At 39.0% G+C, this 25789-nt stretch overlaps 1 protein-coding gene across 1 annotated transcript in view; it reads right to left on the bottom strand.

The window, feature by feature from the left end:
• The window catches only part of Dcc (DCC netrin 1 receptor), a 1074495-nt gene that overhangs the window by 47630 nt on the left and 1001076 nt on the right, over nt 1-25789 (bottom strand). The window contains exons 23-25 of the mRNA XM_032886223.1: nt 23375-23537; nt 13147-13373; nt 8640-8756 (exon numbers count right to left, since the gene is read on the bottom strand). Coding sequence (XP_032742114.1) covers nt 8640-8756; nt 13147-13373; nt 23375-23537 — 507 coding nt within the window. The remainder of the gene's footprint in view (nt 1-8639; nt 8757-13146; nt 13374-23374; nt 23538-25789) is intronic.

The following is a 25789-nucleotide window of genomic DNA, read 5'->3' as shown; positions in this document are numbered from 1 at the left end:
AGGTCATTGCAGACAGCACTGTCTGTCTAAGGCACGTGCCATGTCTTTATGTGATGCAGGCCAAGTTACAGAGGAAATGGTGAAGTAGAGGTCCAATATTGGAACTGCATCCAAAAGTCTGTGCGGACCTTTGTCAGACAGCATATGATTCAGAGCCAGAACCATTTCATTAAATGTTCTTGCTTCCTGGCACTCAGAAACAATAGATAAAATAAGTGAATGTTATTTTTTATGGATAAATTTGTGGTAATTTATTACATATTATAATATGTCAACAAGCAAATCTTTTAAGATCTGCTAGGTTCCTCATTTGTACAACGGAGAGTGTATCAGTGTTAACAGTCAAGTTCAACTGTAACGATAATGAGGGCTATTGGTGCTGATGTTTGAATCTGAAGGGCTACAGTCATAACTGTAAGATTTTGAGGGCAGAAGGACAAGATGTTTTCCCTTGGATGAGAAACACTAGAACTAGGATGACAAAACAAAATCTGGATTCATTTCTGAGCTAAGGGAAGATCATTTTTCTTGTCAGTTGTGGTTGGCACACTCCTAGTGCACATTAGACACGTTACAGAGGATAAGGTACGTTGTGGAACCACTGGTTACAGCCTGCCACCGCGTGTGCTGAGATCATTACCATCATATGGTATGTACTATTTGAGTGTATTCTAAAGTCCCCACCATCTTCCACAGCCTCTATATTCTTCTACTGGAATTTCATCTGAGGTCTTTTTTGATGAGGTATGGCCATATAAGTCACCTATGTCTTATAGTTGTGAATTTATGAATATATATAAGATGCAAATTAATATGGAGAAATAGAATAACTATAACAATCATACAGAAAAAAAGCTTCATCATTTGTTATAGTGTCCCAGATCCTAGGTTAATTATCTTGCTCTAGATGACTCCTTGTGTATGCCTAATTGTATAGATTGTGACCCTTAGTGATCCTGTAGGTAGGCTCAATAGACTTCACTTTGGGAATTTTTTACTTTTTCTTGAAGCTATATTTCACTTTCCAAGAGTTTCTTCAATTGACTCTGAGTGATTTTGCAGCCAATTGTTGACAAGTCTGGAAGGAAAGTGGAGTTTCTTGATGAAGGTTCCAGAAAACTAAGATTCAATAAGCAGCCCCTAAGCTACCATAAAACAAAACTGGAGGCCCTCATTTGGCTGGTTCTTTTTACCATATCCTATACTATGTTTCTGAGCTATACTTTTTATATTAAGGGTTGCTTTGTATTGTTTTTTCAATCAAGTATTTATATTAGATGTAGAAAAAATGAAAAACAGAGAATTTTATCCAACAAACTTCCTTATGTTAAGACAATTAGAGTTGTATCACTGATGGGACGTTACAGGCCACAGGCTTCAAATCACACTCTTCCTTCTACTCCAAGCTTTAGAGAGGAAAGTGAACTGGAAATGGCCACACAAATAGTTACATTCACCTATTTGTATGGTTCTAGAGCTGTAAAGAGACTCCCACCAAACAACAGAAGCTGTGCACCTCTTCTCCACTTCTTGAGCCCAGTATGCATCAAAGACTACTAAGGTTAAGGCACAGAAGGCCATCTTCAGCTCAGCACCATTTGGGATAGCTCCAAAGGTTAATGGCAACTCAGCTGAGACCTTCATTAAGCAGTATCCTAAACGTAAGTTCTTCTTTAACATAGTCTCACAGCCCTCACTCTCACTAGTATAATCCAAGAAAGTCCTCAATGATCTACCCTTTGTCCTCCTATTTTAATAACAGTCTATTCATTGGAAAACCCAGCACATGATTTGATTTGGCACTGTAACTACTTTCCCTGATGTAAGAATGATATTTAAAATACTACTTTAGCTACTGTAAAAATTGTCGCTTTTAGCCTACACCTAGCAGGTACAAACAGAATACTGGGGGGCCAGACCATTTGGACCGTTGACTAAGTTTCCATACTATCACCAGTGGACTTTGTGGAGAGCTGTTTGGAGGCTCATCTGGAAGAATGTCACCTAGGATTTTCAACCCACGTGTGTAATCTTTGATGAACAGGTAGAGCTGGCTCGCCCATTAGATAAATTGCAACTCTCTTTTACTTTTAAATATCTTAAACACAACATTAATTTATATTCTCTAACAAGCAATTTTTTTTGCCATAGTGGTATGGTGGTTTGAATGATACATTCTCCTCTGAAGAGTAGGTATTTGTTTTCCAATTTCAAGTCTCTTTGGGAGAGGTTATGGAAGAATCTTTAAGAGGTGGAGCCTTGTTGGAAGAAGTGTGTCATGGGGTGAAAGTTCATAGTTTGGTCATACTTTAAGTTTCCTCTTAGGTGTCTGTTCCAGCAGACATCCTTGGCTACTATTACGGCTCTCTCTCTCTCTCTCTCTCTCTCTCTCTCTCTCTCTCTCTCTCTCTCTCTCTCTCTCAGCAAACCAATCAAGTATTTTTTCTATAGGTCAATTTTTGTAATGATGTTTTACAATAACAATCTATAACTACTAAACATGGTAAGAAATGTGAATGCAAAAAGAAATCTCAGAAAAATAAGATTTCCTAAGCAGAACAAGCTTAAATAGAATAAAATAATTCTATAGTTCTGATTTATTTAGAACTTGGTAAGAGAGTTTAGACCTCTATAAATCTAAATAAGTGCAGAAGGGCTATCAGAGAATTTGTGTAGTGCAGTGCATGAATTCACAACTCTGCCAAGGAACAAATTTTAGCATTATAAGGTTACCTAATACTTTTGTCAACCACAATAGATGTTTATAGAATATTTTATTTATCAGATGCTTATGAATTTATTTTGAAACTGACTGTGGTCACATACTGAAGTGATTACCTTTGATTGGTTATAGTTTTACCAAGGCATAATTTTCAAGCAAAGAGTAATGTGATTCAATGTGAAAACATTTAAAAGAATATATATCATGGTGTGTCATGATTTCTTACTACAATATAAGCTACATATGGAAAGCACTGGGCTACACTATTCACAGTGGTTTATGACTCTCTAAAGTGAAACATCCAGTAATTGTCATTCAGAGAGAGAGAGAGAGAGAGAGAGAGAGAGAACATCATCCAAGTCAGGGCATCTTCATTCTTTACTCATAAACTTTCCTCAATACTGACTGCCCTTGAGATGTCTAAGACCATGGGTCACTTTATTTGACTTTAAAATTTATAAACATAAACCATGCTATTCTATTACTATTCTGTTTATATCTTTAAAAACATTATATCTTTGAAATGTTCCATATAGTCTTATCACTTCATTTACTCATTTTATGGCTGTATGTTATCGTGTGAATATGAGTATATTATACTATATTTGCTCATGGTGCAAAGGTGGGATACAGCTGGATATGGTCTTGATATGTATATTATGTATTTACCCAAAATTATCTTATGTACTTATCTACAAAGGCAGAATATATCCCAGAATGAAATAATTGGACCAGGATATTATAGTACTATGTTAAACCACTTAGTAGATTGAAACTAGGTACATGAAATAGAAAATTAAAATAATAGTAAGGCCCATTTTTAGTCATTGTGAGGGTCCAATTAATGTAGATTAACATACTATAAAAAGACAATATTAGTTGTTTTAGGCAGAAAGAAACTCAAAACCCTAGGTGAGATTCTTAATTGGATACCATTAGACAAAGTGAGCAGAGGATTTTATAAACCTGATATGAAACTTTCAGAACAATTTAAAACAAAGAAAGGTTTGAAAAAGAGATGGGTGCACTTTAAAAAGAGGTGTACAGTGCCAAGCATGAAAGTCAGGTTTTATCTGGGAAGAAGCACTACATCCTAGAGCGTCACAGCTGGTACAGTCATGTACTGGAGAAAGGCTCTCAAGTGGCCAAGGGTATTTTCCCTGCGTGAATCCAGGACAGTCTCACGCCATGACACTACTGTGAGAACTGAATGAAATCATAATTAGCAAGCTTTTATCAAGTGAATGGCAATCAGATGTTCTCAGTATTTACTAATTTCATTTGATTTATCTTCCTTCTAAAACCCATTTATTCATAGTCAGAAACAATATTAACTGGCTTTCACATACTGGAAAATTTGTCAGATGTTCTCTCTATTCTTGATAAAAATGAGCCCTCAAACACAAGCCTTACAAGGACAAGTGGGGCATCCTTCTTTAATGTATGTATCTATTCATTCATTTATTTGACAAAATATTTAGTGAGTGCCGATTTTTACAAGGTACTAAGCTATACAATGTGTGAATATGAAGATGAATTAGTTACACTGCATACCTATCATCATATAACTCACAAGGTATTACAGAAGAGAGAATTTTCACTTGAATACCTAAGCATATAAGTTAGCACTCCATGTTATAAATGCCACAAAGTGTTACAAACACTGCTACTCAAATATGAGAAAGTGAGCCATCATTTCTACTTAAGTAACTTGCAAGGCATTTATCAAATCATCCATGTCTGCTGGGGTGTTTGAAAGCACATAAAACTTTGTTGTGTGTAGCTTTCTACTGAGTTATTTTAAAAGGATAGGGCAAGGCAGCGCATGGGTATGAACTGGCAAACAGGTCTAACAGTTAGGAACCATCTTTGATATGATATATTGATAAGTTGGTGAGTTTGAAGTCCTGTGTTTGGTTTTTTGGTTTGTTTGCTGGTTTACTGTGAAGAATGAAGACCAATGGTACACGAGAACCTGTTAGATGAGGCAGGTTTGTATGGATCTAGTGGTCTCTAAGCATTTGGAAACACAGTTACATTTTTAGAAGCAACCATTTCAAAGTGAAGTTCCTTATTAACAAAACATCAACTAGATCTGTAGCAAATAGCAGCTACACAGACTATTACTCTATGCAGTGGAAATTATATAATAATGAAGATGCTAGAGTTATGAAGTATTGCAGGTGGGAGAACAGTAGCAACTAGCACAGTGAAATCCTAATCCCATCCTAACTCTCTAATTCCTTAGCTTCTTAGCTGTATAAACTAGCTATCTAATCTCTCTGATCCTTAGTTCTCCTACCAGTTTATCAGGCACACACACACATGTGTGCGCGCTCATGTGTGTCTGTGAGAGGAAAATGTATTGAAACATGGAAGAAGGTAGTGAGAGAAACAGACTTAAGAAAAAAGAGACAATGAGAGATATCCCTGCGAAGAGAACAATGCATTCTGTATTTACCTTTACCAAGCACCTGAGATTGTATATGCTGCTGCCTAATGTTCATAACTGAGAGGTTCATCTTCTAGTGGATTACTGAGAGATATGTACAGGGGTGACTTCAGAGATAAAACAGAGGCTTGATCATATGGAACTTTGTGGAACATTACTAAATTGTCCTATATGTATTCAGGAGTATGAGAATTTAACATAAATATTGGAACACTGTTGCATAGGTAACTACCCAGAAGATAAACAACTACAAGAGTAGTTTTAAGCATATCACAATAGACTATAAATTTTGTGAGAGAAGCAGCTTAGTAAATAAAACTAAAGAAGTGAAGAAAAGGTACAATCAGAGAAATATGAAGAAACCAGGAAGCACATATAGGGTATAGCAAAAAATTGAATTTGGAATGTGAGAATATCAGGATACATGAACAGAAGGAGCTAGAGCAACATCTTGTTGGTAAATAACATTTGCTTCAAAATTATGAGGACCAGAGTTTGGGACACACACAACACCCACGTATTAGTCTTGGTATCCTACAAATACCTGTAACCCCCAATTTGAAGCATTTGATGCTCCTTCTGGCCTCTGTGCATGCACACATACAGAGTCACATACAGAGTGACACACATTTGAATAAATACAAATTGACACATGTATGAATAAATACTGTAAAACAAAGTGGAGACATGAAACTCATGTTTCCAGCGAGAGCCCATGATGGACAGTGATGGCATTTCTGAAAATGAGAAAATTAAACTGTTCCACTATCCGTTCTGCAGATGGAAAAGGATGAATTATGGAAAGTCACAGATTTGATCACAGCTTCAGGTACCAATTTGATATCTGGAGAAGCTTGAGTGGACGGTAGATAAGAAAGTTCATGTGGATTCTGGGAAGGGATGACGGTGGAGATACAGTTTAGGATCATCAGCATCTACATTGCATTAGGACCATGGATGTTATCTCAGTTGTTACTGCCATAGACAGAGGGAGCTGCTCTAAGAGGGAGCCCTAGCTCACTCTGAGTCTTAGAAGTCAGGAAGGAGAAGAAGGATTGTGAGTGGGACAAGCCAATGGAAGGAGGAAGAAAACTGGATGTAGTCAACATAGTATAAGTCTCTCTCTCTCTCTCTCTCTCTCTCTCTCTCTCTCTCTCTCTTTATCTCTGTCTCTCTCTGTGTGTCTCTGTGTCTGTGTCTGTGTCTGTCTGTCTGTCTCTCTCTCTCTTTCTCTCTCTATCTCTGTCTCTCCGTGTGTGTCTGTGTCTGTCTGTCTGTCTCTCTCTCTTTCTCTCTCTCTATCTCTGTCTCTCCGTGTGTGTCTGTGTCTGTCTGTCTGTCTGTCTCTCTCTCTTTCTCTCTCTCTATCTCTGTCTCTCCGTGTGTGTGTCTGTCTGTCTGTCTGTCTGTCTGTCTGTCTCTCTCTCTCTCTCTCTCTGTGTGTCTGCTACCTGTCTTCCTCTCTTATTCTCACCATACCCATGAATTTAAGCCACATTTAGCTGAAAGTTGACTATTTGATAAGATGACATAGATATACTGATGACATTGACCTTGGCCAGGGAGGTAGTTTCAATGAGAAACAGTCTTCAACGGCTCAGGTATTTGAACCCTTGGTGGTACTGCTTGGCTTAGGGAGTTTGGCCTTGCTGGAGGAAGCACGCCCCTAGGGACAGGTTTGAGGATTCATACATTCTTTCTGCTTCTAGTTTGCTCTCTTTGCTTTGTGTGGGTCAATGGAGATGTCATCTCTCAACTTCCTACTCTTACCACCTGCTGCTATACCTCCCTGGCCACCATTAGCTCTCCCCTTGGAATGCTAAGCCCAACTATTCTCTTCCTCCTGTAAGTTGCTTCTTGTCATGGTGTTTGATAATAATAATAATAATAATACAGATACTGTGGTTTCCATATGGAGCAAATTTGAAAGCAGAAGCAAAGCAAGCATGGGAAAGGAGAAAAAGAGAATGCCAAGAGAATGCCATTATGTTCTATACAACTGAGTACCTGAGTCTTAGTTGGTCTAAAAATGACCCCAAATGACTGATTTAAAATAGGGGTTAGGGCAGATTGTAAATGTTTACATGCCTACAGCAAAGACTAGTAAGGAGAAATTTGATGTGGGAGCATAAGAAAGAGAGAAACACAGTTAAGTTCATACATGAGCGATGGGGTGAGCAACACGATCCTCATGTGGTAACATCAGCACACCAGCTGGATTTGTTGCAACAACAAGAGAATCATTTTCTTAACATTTTTTTCCCTTGGTGATATAAGACCAAAGACAATGGTAGTGATGATTACTACTTCCTCGCTCTGAGTTTTGGTGTTGGTGATTAAAGCCCAAGCTCTGTGCCTGTTAGGCAAATGCTCTGAACTGTACTCTTAACTTCAAGGGAATATTATTAGGGAAGAAGGTATTGAACTCTGAAAAGGTGCGCAATTCATTTTATTGAATGAAATGAGTGCTAACCCCAGCCTTTTGGTCATAAGTTCCCAGAAGGCAGCTTGGCATTATTCTCCAGACACGTTCTATTGATAGGGGCTGGGAATACTAATTGGTGGAGTTACTCACTTAACTATGGGTGAATTTTTGTTTCTTTTCAAGTGAATAATGGTGGGACAGAGAAACAAAGTAGATGAGGTAGAAAATGAAATGAAAAGGAACAATGAGGACCTATGAGAGACGGGCTGCAGAGGGATTGGGGAAGAGTTTACAAATTGGCAGTCCCACGTGCATGGTGGAACTGTTGGCTGGGGGGCAGTAAAATAAGTTAGCAAAAAACTATTAATATGGAGATAGAAAGAAGGATGATGGAAACCGACACCAAGCATTGGTTCATTGTGACGTGGAATTGATAAATTGACGTGGGAAGGAGCCAAGATCATTGCAGGTACCATAAAGAACTAACAGTTCAGGGAATCAGATGGATTATCTACATGAACAGTGTAATTACCAAGATTGATCATGGAGGTAATTGGAAAGGAAGTGATCCCCAGACACTAATTTCTTCAGCAAATGTAGGAGGGAGACAGAAACCTCCACCAAGGAGGGCCAGTAAGTGAATGTCTGATGAACTTCACTTACTTGAGCTCGGTTGTGTAAGCACAAAAAAATTGAACGTTTTAAAATAGCTGTGATGATGATGATGATGTTGATAGAATCAGATACATGATATCAATGGACATTTTAGCTTTCTAGAACAGGAATTCATATTATTGCAAATAACCTCGAATTGTAGCCATCTGTGTGCTAACACTGATGATATAAAGATATAATTACATACTAAAGACCATGACTGATAATTATAAATAATATGGCTTGAAACAATCTTCAATTATTCTTATTTGCCTGTAATAATCCCATAAAAGGTAATCATTTCTGATGATTTTTTATTTATAAAAACAGCGCAAACTGAAAACACTTTAACTATTTTATACGTTTTGGTACTAAATTATACTGACCAGGATTATTGGACTGGGCCTCCATGGGAATCATGAGCTTGGTCCTGGTGGCCCGGCGTGCTGCAAGGGACCTTTCTAGAGTAGACATGGAGCTCCCTGCCTCCTCGGTATCTTGACCTAAAAGTAAATAAACAATGATATTACCAATAATAATAATGTCCAAATAAATATACCTTTCTCTAAGTTAAAAAATTCTGTATATAAGTGATTTGATTTTTACACTTAAGGGACACTGTGCACCAGAAAAGTCTCTTAGATTTAAGTAGCATGATGTAATTGCAAAATAAAAATAGTAAGAAGAATGAAGCTGATGGTATTATCACATCTGACCTCAAAGTATACCTCAGAGTCATAGTAGCTAAAATTATTTGGTATGTGGTATTGGCAGAAAAATTAATATGTCAAATAGAATACATGATCCAGGAATAAACCCACACAGTTATAGCCATGTAACATTCAAGCATTTGTGTTGGGGAGATGGGGGCACACCTAAAAAGATCATCAATTCTGGAAAATATGGAAAAGAAAGTACCTATCTTCCATAGAAATGTGATATCTAAAAATTCACCAAAAGATAAGTGAAAAAAGAGTAAAAATCTGACAAATATTTAAAGTTTCCCCAAATGTAGCAATAGACATAAGTATGTCTACAATTAAGAACTTTATGAAATTCATACTCAAATCAGCAAAATCTATGACAGTTGCATTGCTGATGTAGTCCTGAAAACTAGAGACAATGGCAGTAGTTTTGAAGGCAGTGAGAAGCCAATAACCTAGGTCAAGTACAGTAGCGTAGCACTGTGAATGCCAGTGGGTTTTCTCTATCTTACAGTTCTCAGATGCTCAAAGACATGAGTGACAAAACTTTCAAATGAGCTGGTGATGCAGAACTTATCCACAGAGCATCACCGGTAAATGTGGTTCAAGAATAATGTTGAAGTCAGGTTATTTTCTGACAATACAAAATGGAACGAATTTTTCTTTAGCACTTTGATCCTGGTGGAATGGCAGCTCATTTTCTGTAAATCAATATAAATAATACAAGATACTTCAAAAATTGGAAGCACAGTGATCAATAGGAAATATATAAAATCAATCAATCAATCAATCATGATTATTTCCTGATGTCTATTATTCAAAATAATGTTTACTAAGTGAAAATGAAAACTAGAATAGTAACTAGTATATGTATTATTTCTCAAAAAATAAATAAAGATAAATAAATTAATAATGAAGGAAAATGTAATTCTTGATCTAGCTAAGGAAATCTTTCTACAGTTTTCAGATAAACCCTTTAGTGCTGTTTATTGTCTATGATTTTATATTTCTGATTCTGCAGCTACATTTTAACTCTAGGAATGAGCTACTCAGAACTGGATTTGCCTATTGAGAACTCTACCAAAATCTTTTCCACTAAATTTGTGAGACACAGATGTTTTTGCTGTTTTGTCATGTGTCACTTTCTGCCGCTGTAACAAATACCCCAGACAATACCCCTCGGAGTCCAGCTTAGTCTTGGAAAGCATTTCTCTAATGAATGAAGACATCTGACCTCTAGGCCATACCTCCTCACTTCCCACCACCTCCCAAGAGCACCATCTACTGAGTGTAGAGCGTTGCAAAAGGGCTTTTGAGCATGTATCAACATCTAAGGGCTTTCTAATGCGACTACTTATCATTAGTCCCTATTTATCCATATAGGGTTTGAAATTTTACATAAAACCTTCAGTTAACATGTTGAAAATTAAAAACAAATAATATAAGTTATATTATAAAATGTGGTTTTTGGTAAGCTTAGTGCCCCTGTTTTAAGACGAATAAACAAGTGTGACAATGTTAAAACATATTTTTTCTATGTGTGAGATATAAAAATTAGGGACCAATTCTCAGGATGTCTGGGCTTGGGCTGTGCTGGGTTTTATTTCTAGAAGCAAATTCTATGTCTAAGCATGGAGATAAAGCACATCTAAATGCTTGTATTTCTTTCTCTTCTGTGAATTTTTATGGGGAGTTTGAAACCCATTCTGTGCAGAAGAGAGTCATCACTACATGTGACATCTAGCATGCCACTTACTATAAATTGCATCACCAGGATGTGCTATGTGTTTGGTTGAGGAACAGCAGGTTTGATGTAAGCCGACTAAGTACAAGGGATAAAAAGGACAGAAGAAATTATGAAAAGCAAATGGAAAATTTTATTTGATGAAACATATTTTCTATTAATTCAGCTAATGCTCAATTCACTTCTCTTTCTGTCACTGGAATCCAAACATTGTGGGTGATTTTTGAGTTTCTTCAGAATTAATTTTATTTATGGAGAACAAGTTAACACCTTCTATAAAATTACTAGATATTCTTATGGAAATTTGGTCATTAAAGCATGGATTTGAGGGTCAGCAGATCTCCTATCACAGATGACCAGGATTAACTCTATGAACTACAGTTTGCATAAGCTATGGAGGCTATAGATTGAACTGTGCATTCCACAGAACTGAATATGTAGTCTAGAGTACTGGCCATATGAATTACGGCAGTGGTTCTCAACCTGTGGGTCATGACCCCTTGAGGGGGTGGCATATCAGATATTTTCCATATCAGATAGTCACAACACTATAATTCATAATCATAGTAAAATGACTATTATTAAGTAACAGAGGAGTAAATTTATGGTTGGGAGTAATCACAACCTGAGGTACTGTATGAAAGGGTCACAGCATTAATTATGTGGAGAACTACTGAACTTCAGCAGTGACTATGTAATCTATGGTACTGTGTGTTACTGAGGCTTGATTCCTCTTCCTGGAACTGCCTAAGTACTTGTATGCAACAAAGATTCTTTGATTTTGCAGATAGAGCCATGAGCTGATTTCTAATAGCATAGATTGGGCAATGGAGGAATTCCAACAGAATCTGGAATACACACTTGCACATCAGGAGAGATGCAGCATATGGATGCTACTTAGGGTCCTCATAGATAAAAGAAGTGAAGAATTCCAGGAGTCCTTTGGACTCTTCTCCTTTCTCTCATGTGCCCCCAAAGAGTGGTAAGGCTGGGCTCTGTGGGTTGGTTTTTGACGTTATTCAAGAATCCATATATTAAAGACTTGGCTGCCAGCTGGTGGGGCTACTGGGATGTGAGAACATTTGAACAAAAGTTAGGTGGTTGAGAAAATTACTTAGAACTAGTTTGGGGAAGTCATTCTCTCTTCATGAGATGTTTTTTCTACATTCCTGTCTGGTATTGGGTGAGCCCAAATCCTCTGCCTTATACTCTCATCATGATTGATGGTTATCATGGTCTCAAACCAACAAGGCTAGACTCCCATAGACAGAAAGCTCTGACACTGTAAGTCAGGATAGCCTTTCCTCTTTATACTTTAATTATTCTGGTATTTTCTCTATATCAATGGAAAACATGGCTAACACAGGGACATTTTTAAAGGTGATTCTGAAGCAGACTGTGACCCTTCTGCCTCATTTTAGCACTTCAACCTGCTTGAAGGCCTTAGAAGTCTGAAAGAACCCTACTGTCCATAGTCAGATGTCTATCCAGCAATAAGGTGAGAGAACCCTTAAATTCTAGACTATTGTCTCCCTGATATACCCTTAAATCTGCTAGAGATTCCATGCAAAGGCTAGGAGAGGAATATCCGGCACATTGATGGAAAAATCTGTGACTAAAATCTCTGTTTTGGAATTCTTGAAATAGCAAGGTCGAGGAAACTAGTTGCACATTGACTTGACTAAGAGGTTTAACTTAGTCTAAGGAGACTGTGAACTCATTTAGCAAGTACATTCAGCACGTCCTGATGATCAGCGGACACGCTACTGCACTTCCAGTAAACAACACTGGGACTCGATGACCTCCAGAAAACAGTGTATTTTGAAACCAGTTTACTGAATTCTTAGTGATCCCTGGACTTCAATTATTATGCTGCAGTCTATTGAACAATTGGCACTTCCTTCATTTTCCTCTGCATACCAACAGCGTTCAAATGACGGTATCCAGTGAGGGATCACAAAATAATGTGACTAGAGATGACAGTTGATCTCCATGGTAATGAATGTCAAAATAATGACGTTTTCATTCCTCGGGTGCTCCTCATGCTATTTTTTTTTCAAACAGTGAATTGATAGCAAATTGAGGATCATCTTGTAATGGTCCACAGAGATTAAGGAGTGTAAAACTGGCTAGCCTCAAACTGTATTGCCTTACAACACTTTTGTAGCAGATCAGAAAATGCAATCATTTCAATTAGTCTTCTCACGCCATTATTTCCCAGCTGCACTGCCTGCTAAACTATAAAAACCTTCCAGATTGTTCGAATTAGAGAAGGCAGGCATCAGAGTGAGAGAGGGCACAGATGTGTCACCAAAGTTTTCCTCAGCTAGTTTTAATTGATGGATGACACAAAATGGTGTGCAAAGTAGCAGAAGCTACCTCCATCAAAGAAAGAGTCCAGAGTCCCCCAGTGGGCTGTCCTCATCCCAGAGCGAATCTTATTACCTGAATGGGAGGCACTTTTGCTTCCCATCTGGCTTTCTGACTGGCTGTGGCTGACTGGTGTGAGGTCTTGGCAACTCTGGATGGGGGAGCCTCTTCCTGCAGGGTCGGTTCCTGCCGGCTTCTCGATATTTTTCATCTCCATTTCTTCATGATGTATCCAAAGATCGGGAGGCCGGAGGTCCTTCTGACTGCCCTTCCTCTTGCTCGCACTGTGCGTGGCCCGTTTCCTACGTGAGGAAGGGAGAGAGCAGATGTGAGTGGTGCGGTCCCCCGGTGCGTCCTATCTTTCCTCATTCAGTTCAGGTTGCAAGCAAAGAAACAAAAGGACTCCCGGGAGGAATCAGATGAAACCCCCAAATTGGCAGACTTGTCCTGGCTGTCTTTCCTTTCCTCCCCCAGAGCCTCAGCACATTTCTAGGAGATGCTGAGCTGAATCCCCAGGGTCCCCGCTGCCTGCCAGAAAGAAGCCTTTCTCCAGCTTCAGCAGCTGGAGATTCATGCCCAAGGTGACAATGGGTTGGTGGGAGCCATATGCCAATCTTTGGAGGTAGGCATAAGGTACCTGACTGCAACATCTGTTTCAGAGATAAATGAACGGGGAGCTTTGAAAGGGCAGATAGAAATAAAAAGGCCAGAATTTGTGCCAACAGCTAAGATTGGAGCTTAGAGGAAAGTCTATGCCTCAGCTGTATAATTTAATGTGCAACTGGGACATTTGCTATTTGAAAACAAAAGGCCACATGAGGACATTCTTGGGCGAATAAAATAGTTTGCCTTGGAGCCACTGAGTGTCTGGGTGCAAACGCCATGAGAGTTGTCTTTTGAAATTAGAAGAGAAAGAGTGATTCCTTCCCTGGAAACATTTCAAACTTCTCTTATTTGCTCCAGTAAGATTTTAGCCACCCTAAATTTAATACCTTTTCTTCAGAGATGATCACATCCTGAGGTTACTGAGATTCAAATACTCTGTGTATAAAGTAACGTAGCATGGTGCTTACACAGGCACGGTGGCAGACAGCAACAAAACCATGCCTTACAGGCCAAATCTATCCCAATCTGTAATAAAGTTTTATTGAAATGTGGTGCGGTTCCTTTGCGTGTGTACTGCAGGGATAGAACTCAGTAGCAATGTTTGTTGAGTGGCCAAGACAAATTAATTTTGTGTGTGTGTGTGTGTGTGTGTGTGTGTGTGTGTGTGTGTGTGTCTGTGTATGTGTGTGTGCATGCATGTGCAAGTGTGTGCAAATGTGTGCATAGAAAACAGAAGTCAACCTTTGGTATTATTCACCATAACCAGTCTACTTTGTTTTTGTGTCAGGGTCCTGGAAACCACCATTTAGCCTAGGCTTGCTTGCCAACAAGCCCCAGGAATCTGTCCATCTCCACACCCCCAAGACTTGAACTAAAACTATTGTGTTTTACATGGATGTTAGGGATCGATCTCAAGTCTTCATGGCCATGCAGCAGACACTTCACCGAATGAGGCATTCTCTAGGCCCCAAACAAGCTGATCATAATGAAAAACTGTAACCTATGCAAAACCACAGGAATGACTTTTGTTTTTTTCAATTACCAACTTAAAGGCTTTGCAAACATTTTTCCAATTAATATTCGGTAGTACAATTTATTGAAATTTCTCAGCATTCTTTTCTGTCTTCGGAAGTAGGGCTGATGAGGACAGGAGACAAAGAACTCCAGGTTTAATAGCTGCTTTGTGATTTTGTAGAAAAACAATGTATTCGTAAAGCTTTAATATCTTCTCAACAACTGCCTGGTTGGAATTGTAACAGTAGCCTTACATTGTCTCCAACAGTGGGTAAGCCTAAATCCTAGGTATTTTTCTGGTGTCGGAGACAATAATCACTGACCTCCACCATACGAGTCCATGGCCCTACACTTTACCTACCCTCCTCAACAGATCGGCAACACTCACAAAACTATATGTTCTCTACCACTAGTGCTGTTAAAGTTTTTCTCAGTGCTACATCTGGTAGGTTCATCCTGTTGTCTCTCTTTCCCTTGGACCAAACTGCTAAACAACTTCAGTATCTCCATGGTTGTCTTTAGAGAAGCACCAGCTCCCACAGGATGACACCATGTGCTTCCTTGTGGTAACTCAATACTTAAATAGCCCAGAAAAAAAACTGATCAAAACTTTCTCTTTCTAGTAGGAGCAGAGAGATGGTTCAGTTGTTCAAAGCACTTGCTGTTCTTCCGTGGGACCCACATTAGCTCCCATGTTTGCTTACTCTAGTCAGGGAGGCAAACAGTGGCCTGTAACTACAGACTCAAGGCATCTATTGTGCTCTTAGATTGCCTGGGGCATCCACATGTAGCATATTCACGCTTGCGCGCGCGCACACACACACACACACACACACACACACACTCACACACTTGCATTGAAATTAAGATTAAATCTTAAAAAACATTTCTATTTTTGTGGAAAACTTAGTAAGATGGGTCAAGTCTTTAATCCCAGATTTTAGGACGCTAAAGCAAAAAGACAAGTTGAGATTTAGGGCTACACAGTGAGTAGCAGGCCCACATGGTCTACAATTGAGACCCTTTCTCCGAAAAACAGCCACAGAATACATATGTGAAAAATTTTTTCATTGTCATTCCAGTAATCTAGAACTCTTGTTGCCTCAAGTTTAAATACAAGCCTTGATTAACTATTCAATTACCAGTCCCCATCACTCTGTAGCAAGACATCCCAGGTCTCTCCTAATTTTAAGAGGTTCCAAACCTAGGAAAAGGCAGCGGCTTTTGGTTGGTTGTGAAGCATGAACTCAAAGCAGGAAGAAGTCGTGATTCCGGATAAAGGCAGACATTTTTCCTGTAGGACTCTTGTCAGTTTCAGATGCTTATGCACCTCCCAACTGCCTATCTGGATGACAACAAAATCCTGAAGGTCTCTAACTAGATTCATCTCGTGTGTGTGTGTGTATGTGTGTTTGTGTGTGTGTATGTGTGTATGTGTGTGTTTGTGTGTATGTGTGTATGTGTATGTGTCTGTGTGTATGTGTCTGTGTGTGTGTGTGTATGAGTCTGTGTGTGTATGTTTCTGTGTGTGTGTCTGTGTGTATATGTGTGTGTGTGTGTGTGTGTGTGTGTGTGTGTGTGTGTGTGTCTGTGTGTGTGTGTGTGTGTGTGTGTGTGTATGTGTGTGTGTGTGTGTGTGTGTGTGTGTGTGTGTGTGTGTGTGTGTGTGTGTGTGTGTATGTGTGTTTTCTCAGTCATCGCTTTACCATAACTCCTCCCACAATGTCTTCTTTTTTGTTTCTTTCAGGAGAGAAGCTTCTGCTCGGCAGTGTTTCTTTCTCTCCAGCCTTTCAACCTGCACCGTAGCAGGTGTGTAATAAACCCAGCAGGTGCTCCAAACTAAACTTTCTGAAATTTGTCTTCAAACTCCACAAAGGGCAGCTGTCATCCCGACCTCCTGCCCATCTGTCGTCTCCACAGCATAATGGCTGAAGTGATGGCAGCACTCAGCTCCCCATTTTTTTTTTGCAGTAGAATCTTTTACACATGTGTGCAGTTAGACTTAGTGGTGGCTCCAAAGCCTGGTGAGGGAGCAGAGCCAGAGGCACAGCCTGTGAACCTCCTCAGGACCACTGAACCAGAGGCCATACTGAGGGGTGGGGTGATCTGGGTGTTAGCAGGCACATCCAACACTTGTAAAATACTGCCAATTGATTTATTTAGTTTTGTTTGCTTATATTTTAAATCTGATACTTCTATTAAGAAAAGAAGTGCCACACATTTAACCCTTCCTCATAATGCAAAAGTATCCTTTCCCACAGTTACAGTACCTTCTTAAAGTACCTTTTTATTTTTAATTAATTATTAATTAATTAATTATTTATTTTTTACACTCCAGATTTTATTCCACTCTCGGCCATACCTTTAAGATAGGAGACATGTCTTCCTGCTGCGGGTGCTCTCAGTGGCAAAGCACGCATTCCACCGTGCCCTCTGCTTTGGCTTATTGGAGCCATCAAGTGAAGCATTTTGAGCATGAGGGGGCTCTCGGGTTCAATTTTATCTGTTTGATTACTTTCTGTCCCAAATATTTTGGGAATCCTATTGACCTAAAAGTGAATTCCCTTCACTTTTTTAAAGAGAGCCCAGCTAGCCAGTCAGTGAAGTCTTGAATAGAGAATGCCTCTACTTATGCCTCTCAGGTACCATGTCTGGTGTCTCCCTGAGCTGTCGGGCTTTCCTCTGGCAATGCAGGGTGAACTTTTGGTGTACTTCTTCCACAGTGTCCAATGTTTTACAATAATAAGTCACTTATTTTCTGAGAAGTTGTGGACCAGCGACCATGAAGAAACATTAAGGATTATGAATACACACGTGGGTGAAGTATTGATGATGATACATGGGGAAAAGCGGCATAGCTTTAGGAATTTCTGTTTCATTGTGGTAAGAAGATTGTACCAGAATGCTGTAGGCAGTAGGCTGAAAGGGCAGAAGGTTCAAGTCACTGGAGGCCTTGCCTCCTACAGAAATATTTTGAGTGATATCATCAAGTCAGCGGGTAATTGCAGAGATATTTTTGTTCAAATATTAACGTTTGTCAACTCACTCTTTGTATGAAGCCAAATGACACAGATATCTTCCATGCGAAGATAACTGGAATACACAGAGAAGAATTCTCCATAATTGTTATTCAGAAGCTCCTTCACATATCCTCACTGGTTTGTCTGCCTGGTGCTTTTCACCTAAATTATTACTCAAAGAAAAGCCTTTTTATTTTTCAAGATCATGTTGGGGGTGTGGGTTAAAAGCCACATGGATTGAATGTTGGTTTTACTTAAGACTCTACTCAATGAAGTGTTCTAAGCTCTGCTGCCCTCACGTGCATGCCTTTTCATGTTGTAATAAATCTTTCAGGCCCTACTATGTTCTAAGACTCCTGCCTCTCCAAAGGCAAACTAATAAGCAGCCATGTGTTCATTCTCTAGGCACCAGCATGCTCAAGATCCAGTGCGTGGTGTAGCAGGGTATCTTGCCCACCTGTGTAAAGAGGACATCAGGAGAGAAGAGGCTTTGCAGGGAGTGAAGACACAGCCCAGGCTGTAGAGGAAAGGGAGGATGGGGGATGGGCAGTGTCCATAGTCCCCTGCCTTCTCCACCCACTATGTTGACTACTTATACTTGAATAGTAGCTATTAACCTTGTATGAGAAACTCAGAAGGGGTCAATGTTTGACCATACCTGTGTTTTTAAGGTCAAGTTAATTGACCATAAAATACTAAGACATTGCCAGTAAGATACCTTGTGAAGAGAATATGCACAAGTAATTAAAATGTTAAAGACTAAAAACTAAAGTCTCATTAAACGTTGAAAGGCGATTAACATCACTTGAGAATTTAAACAGTTGATCTTCAGCATTTAAAAATAATCATTTTGGTCAAGATTTGAATCTGTGCTATCCTTCAAAACTTGCCACACACATTAAATTGAACATAAGGCTCTGCTGACAACTGATTGTATCAAGGAAAAGTGGTTATTTTACATATTTAATTTAATGTATTAAGACAGAATTGCTGTCCATTCTGTTAAATGCCTTGTGATTGTAATAACCACATAATCTCAACTTCCATTACAGGTTCAATACTAACCTTTTAATATCTACTAATTATGTACAGAATACAATTCAACTCAATTTCTATGTTCCCAAGGAAAATATTCTTACCATACTAAAAAAATACAGGAAAACACCTACCAATTTTTATTTCAATAAATCACAGTTCTTCTGTATTACAATTTTCTATCGCAATCTCACTAACTGAAAAAAAATATATATGGGAATTCTCTTTCATGTAAGGAAACTTTAATTACCAAAACTACACACAATTACCTCTATTTTATATTACTCGAACGTTCTAGGCTGCAGTGTGATTTTGTAATTTACAATTAGAATACTTTGAAGTGATGTGATTTAGGTTGGGCTGGGTGATGGAAGTCCTTGTGTTGATTCTTGGTAAGGCTAAGGACGCTGATGCCCGGGGATGAAGGACGTGGTCCAATATGATACAACCGCGTAGGGGTTATTGCGAGCAATGGTAATAGAAATTAGATGGAAATGCTGCTCCACTCTTTTATATGCTAAAACTAAAGTCTTATCCACTCGCCTATGAGTAAGCTAGATAGCCACATTACTGTTGAATATAGGATATATCTGGATACATGTGATGAAGCAGATGTGTAAATATTAATTGGAATAAGAAATTCCTGATAGTTGGTAACACATTTAATTTACTGGGATGTAATAATTTGCATTCCAAGTAAAATACAGAGAAGACCTCACTCCTCAGCTGTCTCGGTCGCAGAGAGCAGAGAGGCCTGGCTGTGTTTCCTACTCTGTAGCATTAACTGCATTTTACTACCAATTTCCGAGAGCTCCGTCAAGAGTTTTTTTTTTTTTTCTGTTTCAGATTGGAATTGATTTTTGCTTCCACCTGTATTAATTGGTTCTAATGTTTCTGTGGCAGAAATAGTGTTGGGGAAAGTCCTCACGAGAAAAACAACGAATAAAGCCTAGAAATAATTGCAAGAAAAAAATTCTCTAACCTTACATACGTCTGAAAATACAATATATATTACATTATATTATGATTATATTTTGTAATGTACTTCAAAAATTATATATACATATATATTATTTATATTTTTTGAAATTAAAATATACATGAAGGTTTTATCCCTTTTCCTTTCCTACCTTCAAGCTCTCCTTCAAGTCCTCCCACATCACTCCTTTGCTCTCTCTAAATCTCATGGATTCTTTTTCTTTACTTGTCATCTATCTATCTATCTATCTATCTAATTACATATTCATTATATATAATATATGTGTACACATATATAATTATACCTGCTAAATCTGAATATAATTCTTAAATTGCATTTATTTATTTTGTATCTGAACATGCTTGTGTGCTATGGATGCATGTGGAGTTCAGAAAAATCTTCTGGGAATGAGTTCTTTCACCCATGTGGGCCCTAAACATTATACTAGGGACCTCAGGCTTGGCAGCAGGTACTTTTGGCTGAGCCATCTGCCAAGACTCTGGAAAGTATGTCAGCTGAAAACAAGACAAAGGTCAGTGGGTCTGTCACTGCTGACATAAGAGAAAGTGTGGGATTCTGTCAAGTCATGAGAGATGCTGTGCGTTAGATGAGGAAAAGCCAAGGTTCAATTTCTCTGGCTCCTCAATCATTCACAAGTCGTTATCTATGCCCTCATTCTCTATCTTCATTATCTAGTTATATTTAGGATACCCTATGTTTTCCAGATAAAAGTTTCAAGCTCTTATTATCCCCAAAAGGCTTTCCTGTGGGTTTCCAGATGATTCAGGGTGCTCTCAATAAACCGACAAATTTTACTTTTTCACCCTTACAGAACAGACATTTTCCCTGTAGAGAGACAGTACAGATCCAGGACCATAGTTCACCGGTCAGTGTGATGACCACTAAATTATGAGGGAAGCAAGAAACTGCACCTCCAAACCCTTCACAGATAATGTAGCTAAGTTGAGGAAATGGCATGAATGTGCCAATGTTGTGACAACAACTGGTCATTCAACACCCGTCTCCTCTCTGCTTCCTGTCAATTTTTGGTTCTGCCTCGGAAACCTGATGCTTCAATGATACACCATGCCAAGTATGAACAACACTTCTTAGGAACACAATATCAAGCGATTTTTTAGTCTTACTGACAAGATTTGCACATGGTTTGTCTTCAGGAAGACTCATTTTGAGGCTTGTCCCTAAGGTGTCAATTGTTAAAATGATGAATGTTTTTATTTCAGTTGAGTCATGTTGTGTGGTCTCAGTTTCCATGTCATGAAAGTGGGTTCATGCAGCTTTCAAATGAGGGCTACCTCATGTCTCTAGCTGCCTGTCTTATCAGGGTGCACCTTTCTCTCATGTTTGTCTTCATGTTCTCCTTTGTGACCTTGCATATAGCCATAGTAGGTGACCCTCCCCATAAATGAACACATGCAGTGCTATGCTCTTGGACTGCCACAACATTGATTCCAAAAATAACCCTGTAACCTTGTTCAACGATTCACCTCGAGGTATTCTGTTATAACAGACTAAGACATTCACTCATTTAGTTGTAACTCTGAGAGACCATGCCTTCTCGCCGTGTTCACACCTAAGATGACCTTGTCAAGTTCATTCATCAGCTTTCTCTGTCAGACAGTGTATTGGCTCACCAGTAATTACCAGTTCCAAACAGTACAACCCACGACTGTAGCTAGATATAAATTAAACATACAGGTTGAATCCGTGTGTCAGAGGTAGTCTCTTCAGGATGTATTCTTCACCTGTTCCATTTCTACAAACAGTGCCAGGCGACACAAAAGAGCCTATCAGTAGAGCTACAGGGTGTATAAGAGCAGGAGAGAGAGAACAGGCATGAGAGAAGAGGAAAATGAATTGCTGGAGAATCTTTGTTGACAATGAATGTAGAGAAGAGTTGTCAAGCTGGCCACTTCCAGCCCAGCGTCAACACAAGCCTGAAGCAGAGAACTAACAAAAGGAATGGGAACAAAAGTCCCTCCATCCAGAGAGAGAATGAGGGTTGCTGACAATATGTATCAGACTGGATTTGACAAAAACCAGAAAGTTAAATGACCAAAGTCAATGACTCTGGTGACTGCATGAATCTGCAAACACAAGCAAACACTGGGCTTGTCCTGAGGCAATGCTGGAAAGGGTGAGTTGTGACCAAACCATATATTCATTCTTAACTTTATGTGATGCAACCTTCTCACTACAGTAAAATCAACAACTGTAAAATATGAAACTATTTTGGAGCCATTATGTTATTTTCTGACATTTAAACATAGACAGGAAATAGCAAAACTACTGTTCTCTTCTTTCTCTCTTAGTGCCTAAGAGTAAGCATGCCTATGTTTGCAATGACATTGAGTTTGATATGTTATATTTAGTCATCCATCCAATGAGCATTGATTACCAGCCTGCAGGGCTCCCTGTCAAATGTGATAAATAAGTATTGTGGAGGGGCAATATCTCCAACTGTCTGGAAGCAATGGTAGAGAAGGTAGAGAAGGGGCTTAGTGTAGTCCCTCTCTGCGTGCTACTTACATGAGAATTTGCCCCTGAAAAGTATTAACAAACAAAAATTCAAGATACTCTCCAGGGTTGTGTTGTAAAAAAAAATCTCGAGTCTAGCTGTAACCTAATTATATGCTTACAATGGACAGAACTAGGTTTAGCTGGAGTAAAGCAATAAGGGATACATGAGCATGAACATTAAGAAAGGTGTGTGTATGTGCACACGGTATGCACTTACTGATAAGTGGCTATTAGCCCAAATGCTTGAATTACCCTAGATGCACAGAACACATGAAACTCAAGACAGATGACCAAAATGTGAATGCTTCACTCCTTCTTTAAAAGGGGAACAAGAATACCCTTGGGAGGGAATATGGAGGCAAAGTTTAGAACAGAGGCTGAAGGAACACCCATTCAGAGCCTGCCCCACATGTGGCCCACCATATACAGCCACCCAACTAGATAAGATGGATGAAGCAAAGTGCAGGCTGACAGGAACCAGATGTAGATCTCTCCTGAGAGACACAGTCGGAATATGGCAAATACATAGGCGAATGACATCATTAAACCACTGAACTGAAGGAATCAGAGAAAGGACTGGAAGAGCTTGAAGGGGCTCGAGACCCCATATGAACAACAATGCCAAGCAACCAGAGCTTCCTGGGACTAAGCCACTACCCAAAGACTTCACATGGACTGACCCTGGGCTCCAACTGCGTAGGTAGAAATGAATACCTAGTAAGGGCACTAGTGGAAGGGGAAGTCCTTGGTCCTGGCAAGGCTGGACCCCCAGTGAACAGGTTTCTTTCGAGGGAGGGCTGTAATGGGGGAGGTTTGGGAGGGGACCACACATATAGAAGGGGAGGGGAAGAGTTAGGGGGATGTTTACCTGGAAACCAGGAAAGGAAATAACATTTGCAATGGAAATAAGACATACCCAATATAATTAAGATGGAAAAAAAATAAAATAAATTTAAAATTAAAAAAAAAAAAAAAGAAAGAGAGTGTGTTTTTGTGTGTGTGTGTGTGTGTGAGAGAGAGAGAGAGAGAGAGAGAGAGAGAGAGAGAGAGAGAGAGAGAGAGATCAAGAATATAACACAAGAGACTCTCTTAGGAGTCAGTTTTTACTCACTTCCTTTGCTGGGCTGAAGAGCGCCGGGTACAAATCACTGCTACAATGACCACAACCAACACGGTGAGAACGCCCACGGTGACCACGGTTATGACAAGCAGGTTGCTGTTCTTTTGAGGAGTTACACTGCCATGTGGGGGGTGCATTTGTCCAATGGGTGGTTCTAGGGGTAAAACAAGTATACAGGGTTCAGGTTTAGGGAGAGGTTGTCACTACTGCTCATCAAGCTGTAAGAAGGGAAAGAGTTCTTACTGTTATAGCCCGAGAACAAAAACAGAAGGATTCAAGGATAGATACAAACCTGCTCAGGAAATTTTTATTAACAGCGCTATTTATAAAAGCCAAAATAGGGACAATATAAATATTGATTAGCTAAAAAAATGGAAAAGAAAAGAAAGAAAAATGGTGCTATACCTTTTAATGGAATACTACTTTGGAATTCTAGCCAAAGGAAAGAATGGAGTCATGCTATAACGTAGAAGCGAAAGGAAGTCAACTAAAGGTTGGATGGAGTTTCATTCTATTTTTATAAAACATATAGAATAGGCAAATCAATAAAAGTAGAATATATTTTAGTGTTAGCCGATGGATGGAGAGATGGCTTAATAGGAAGGGTCAATAATGGTTTTGATGAGAGTCTGGCCAATGGGAAGGGATGATATGTTTTTGATGGAAAGGTGGGCCAATGGGACACACCTACAATGGTTTTTATTGAAAGCTGGGCTAATGGGGAGGGCCAATAATGGCTTTGAGCTTCCTGTTCAGTTGACAGAAGTTTTCTAATTTAGGGACTGATTGTACTAGTGTATCCTGTTGACTACATTTAAAGCAGCCAACATGGAACATTTCCAAAGGTGAATTTATAGGAGAGTTTTATTCTGATCAACAAGCTAAAAATATAAAGTTGGGAAAAACCTTTTCATTGAGTCTATTTTCTGTTGGTCAGCTACTCCTAAGCATGATGCATGCCATGGAGTATGGTTGATATTCCCAGTGACACTCCATTGGAGAAAACGGACTTTCCCTCTGCCAGCAGGTACCAATTACAAATAGTTTCTTGCTTAAAGGTCAGACTTTGTGTGCACTTCCGTTTCTCAGTTCTGGGATGTTGTCTGGTTGAAGCTCTCGTGTGTGCTGCTAGAGTCTGTAAGTTTATGTGGGTATCAGTCTTGTATTTGGAAGACATTGTTGCATCTTCCATTGGCATGAAAATATCTGATAAGAACACCGAGTTTCTACTAAAAATTTACCAATCTCAGAAAAGCCATTTTCACAGAAACATACAGGGCTTTATATCACATTATTTTGAGAAGTTGAAATGCGATTGCTTGCATGCTGAGAAAAAAATAGTTCCTTGAAGTAAATTACATAGATCCAAGTGGTGATCTTTCATCAGACATCCCATATATATGAATTTAAAACAGAATAAAAGAATATCCAACAAATATCTGAATATTTAAAAATAATTGATAATTTCACATGTTTATTAAAGAGAATGAATCAAAATGGTGAAACATGGCAATTTAACACTGTTTCAAACTTGAGATGAATAATATAAAGCTTTATAGGATCTATAGATCTTCTGATCATATTTGCTAAACTTATTTTACAAATCCCAGGCAGAACTACTAGCAAAGGGATTTGGTATTCCCAGGTGAATAAAGCAGTGTTGAGCTGAGGTAAGTTTCATGGTGGTTGCCGTTCACACAAATGTAAGGTACAGGCTGTGCTTTGAGAAGTAGAAGCATGTTCAGTGTCAAGGGAGGATGTGGAGTCTAGTCTAAAAATTAAATGCATCATAAAATTGAAATAGTATGGTAACACCAAATATTTAACTTTGATTCTACTTGACATAAAAAGTATTTAGGATGCCAGCTTCCACAATTTCATTAAGGGCTCTCAAAAGAAAATTCATAAATTATAGCATTCTCACGTTCTCTCTCTCTCTCTCTCTCTCTCTCTCTCTCTCTCTCTCTCTCTCTCTCTCTCTCTTCAAAAGTGAATTTTTAAAAGGGTAGAATGAGAAACAAACAACAGAAATGACTACCAGGGCCTAAATTTCCTTGGAAGTGCCGATTGCATCCTGACAATAAGCTATTACTCTATTACTCTGCTTTGAAGGATGAGCCCAGCAAATGTAGAGAGAACCAGAAAGCACCGATAACTCTGTCAGTCTGAGGGAGATGTATGCGATTTCATTATGTGAGAGGTTTCAGAACAAAACATGGGAAGATGTTTTTGTCAATGCAGACATCTTTCAAGGGTAAAGTGTGACTGCAGACTCGCCTCTCAGGGGATTCACTTACAAATCTAATTGGAAAAAAAATACCTTTTCCCCAAACCTTAACATTTTAGAAGGCTTTTAACTAGGAATCTCGGGCTTCACATGCCTTTATGGGATTGGGTACAATAGCC

Source organism: Rattus rattus, chromosome 15 (genome assembly GCF_011064425.1).
Source record: "Rattus rattus isolate New Zealand chromosome 15, Rrattus_CSIRO_v1, whole genome shotgun sequence".
Taxonomy (NCBI): Eukaryota; Metazoa; Chordata; class Mammalia; order Rodentia; family Muridae; genus Rattus; species Rattus rattus.
Note: the sequence above shows the minus strand (reverse complement) of the source record. Positions and strands in the feature narration are given on the sequence as shown.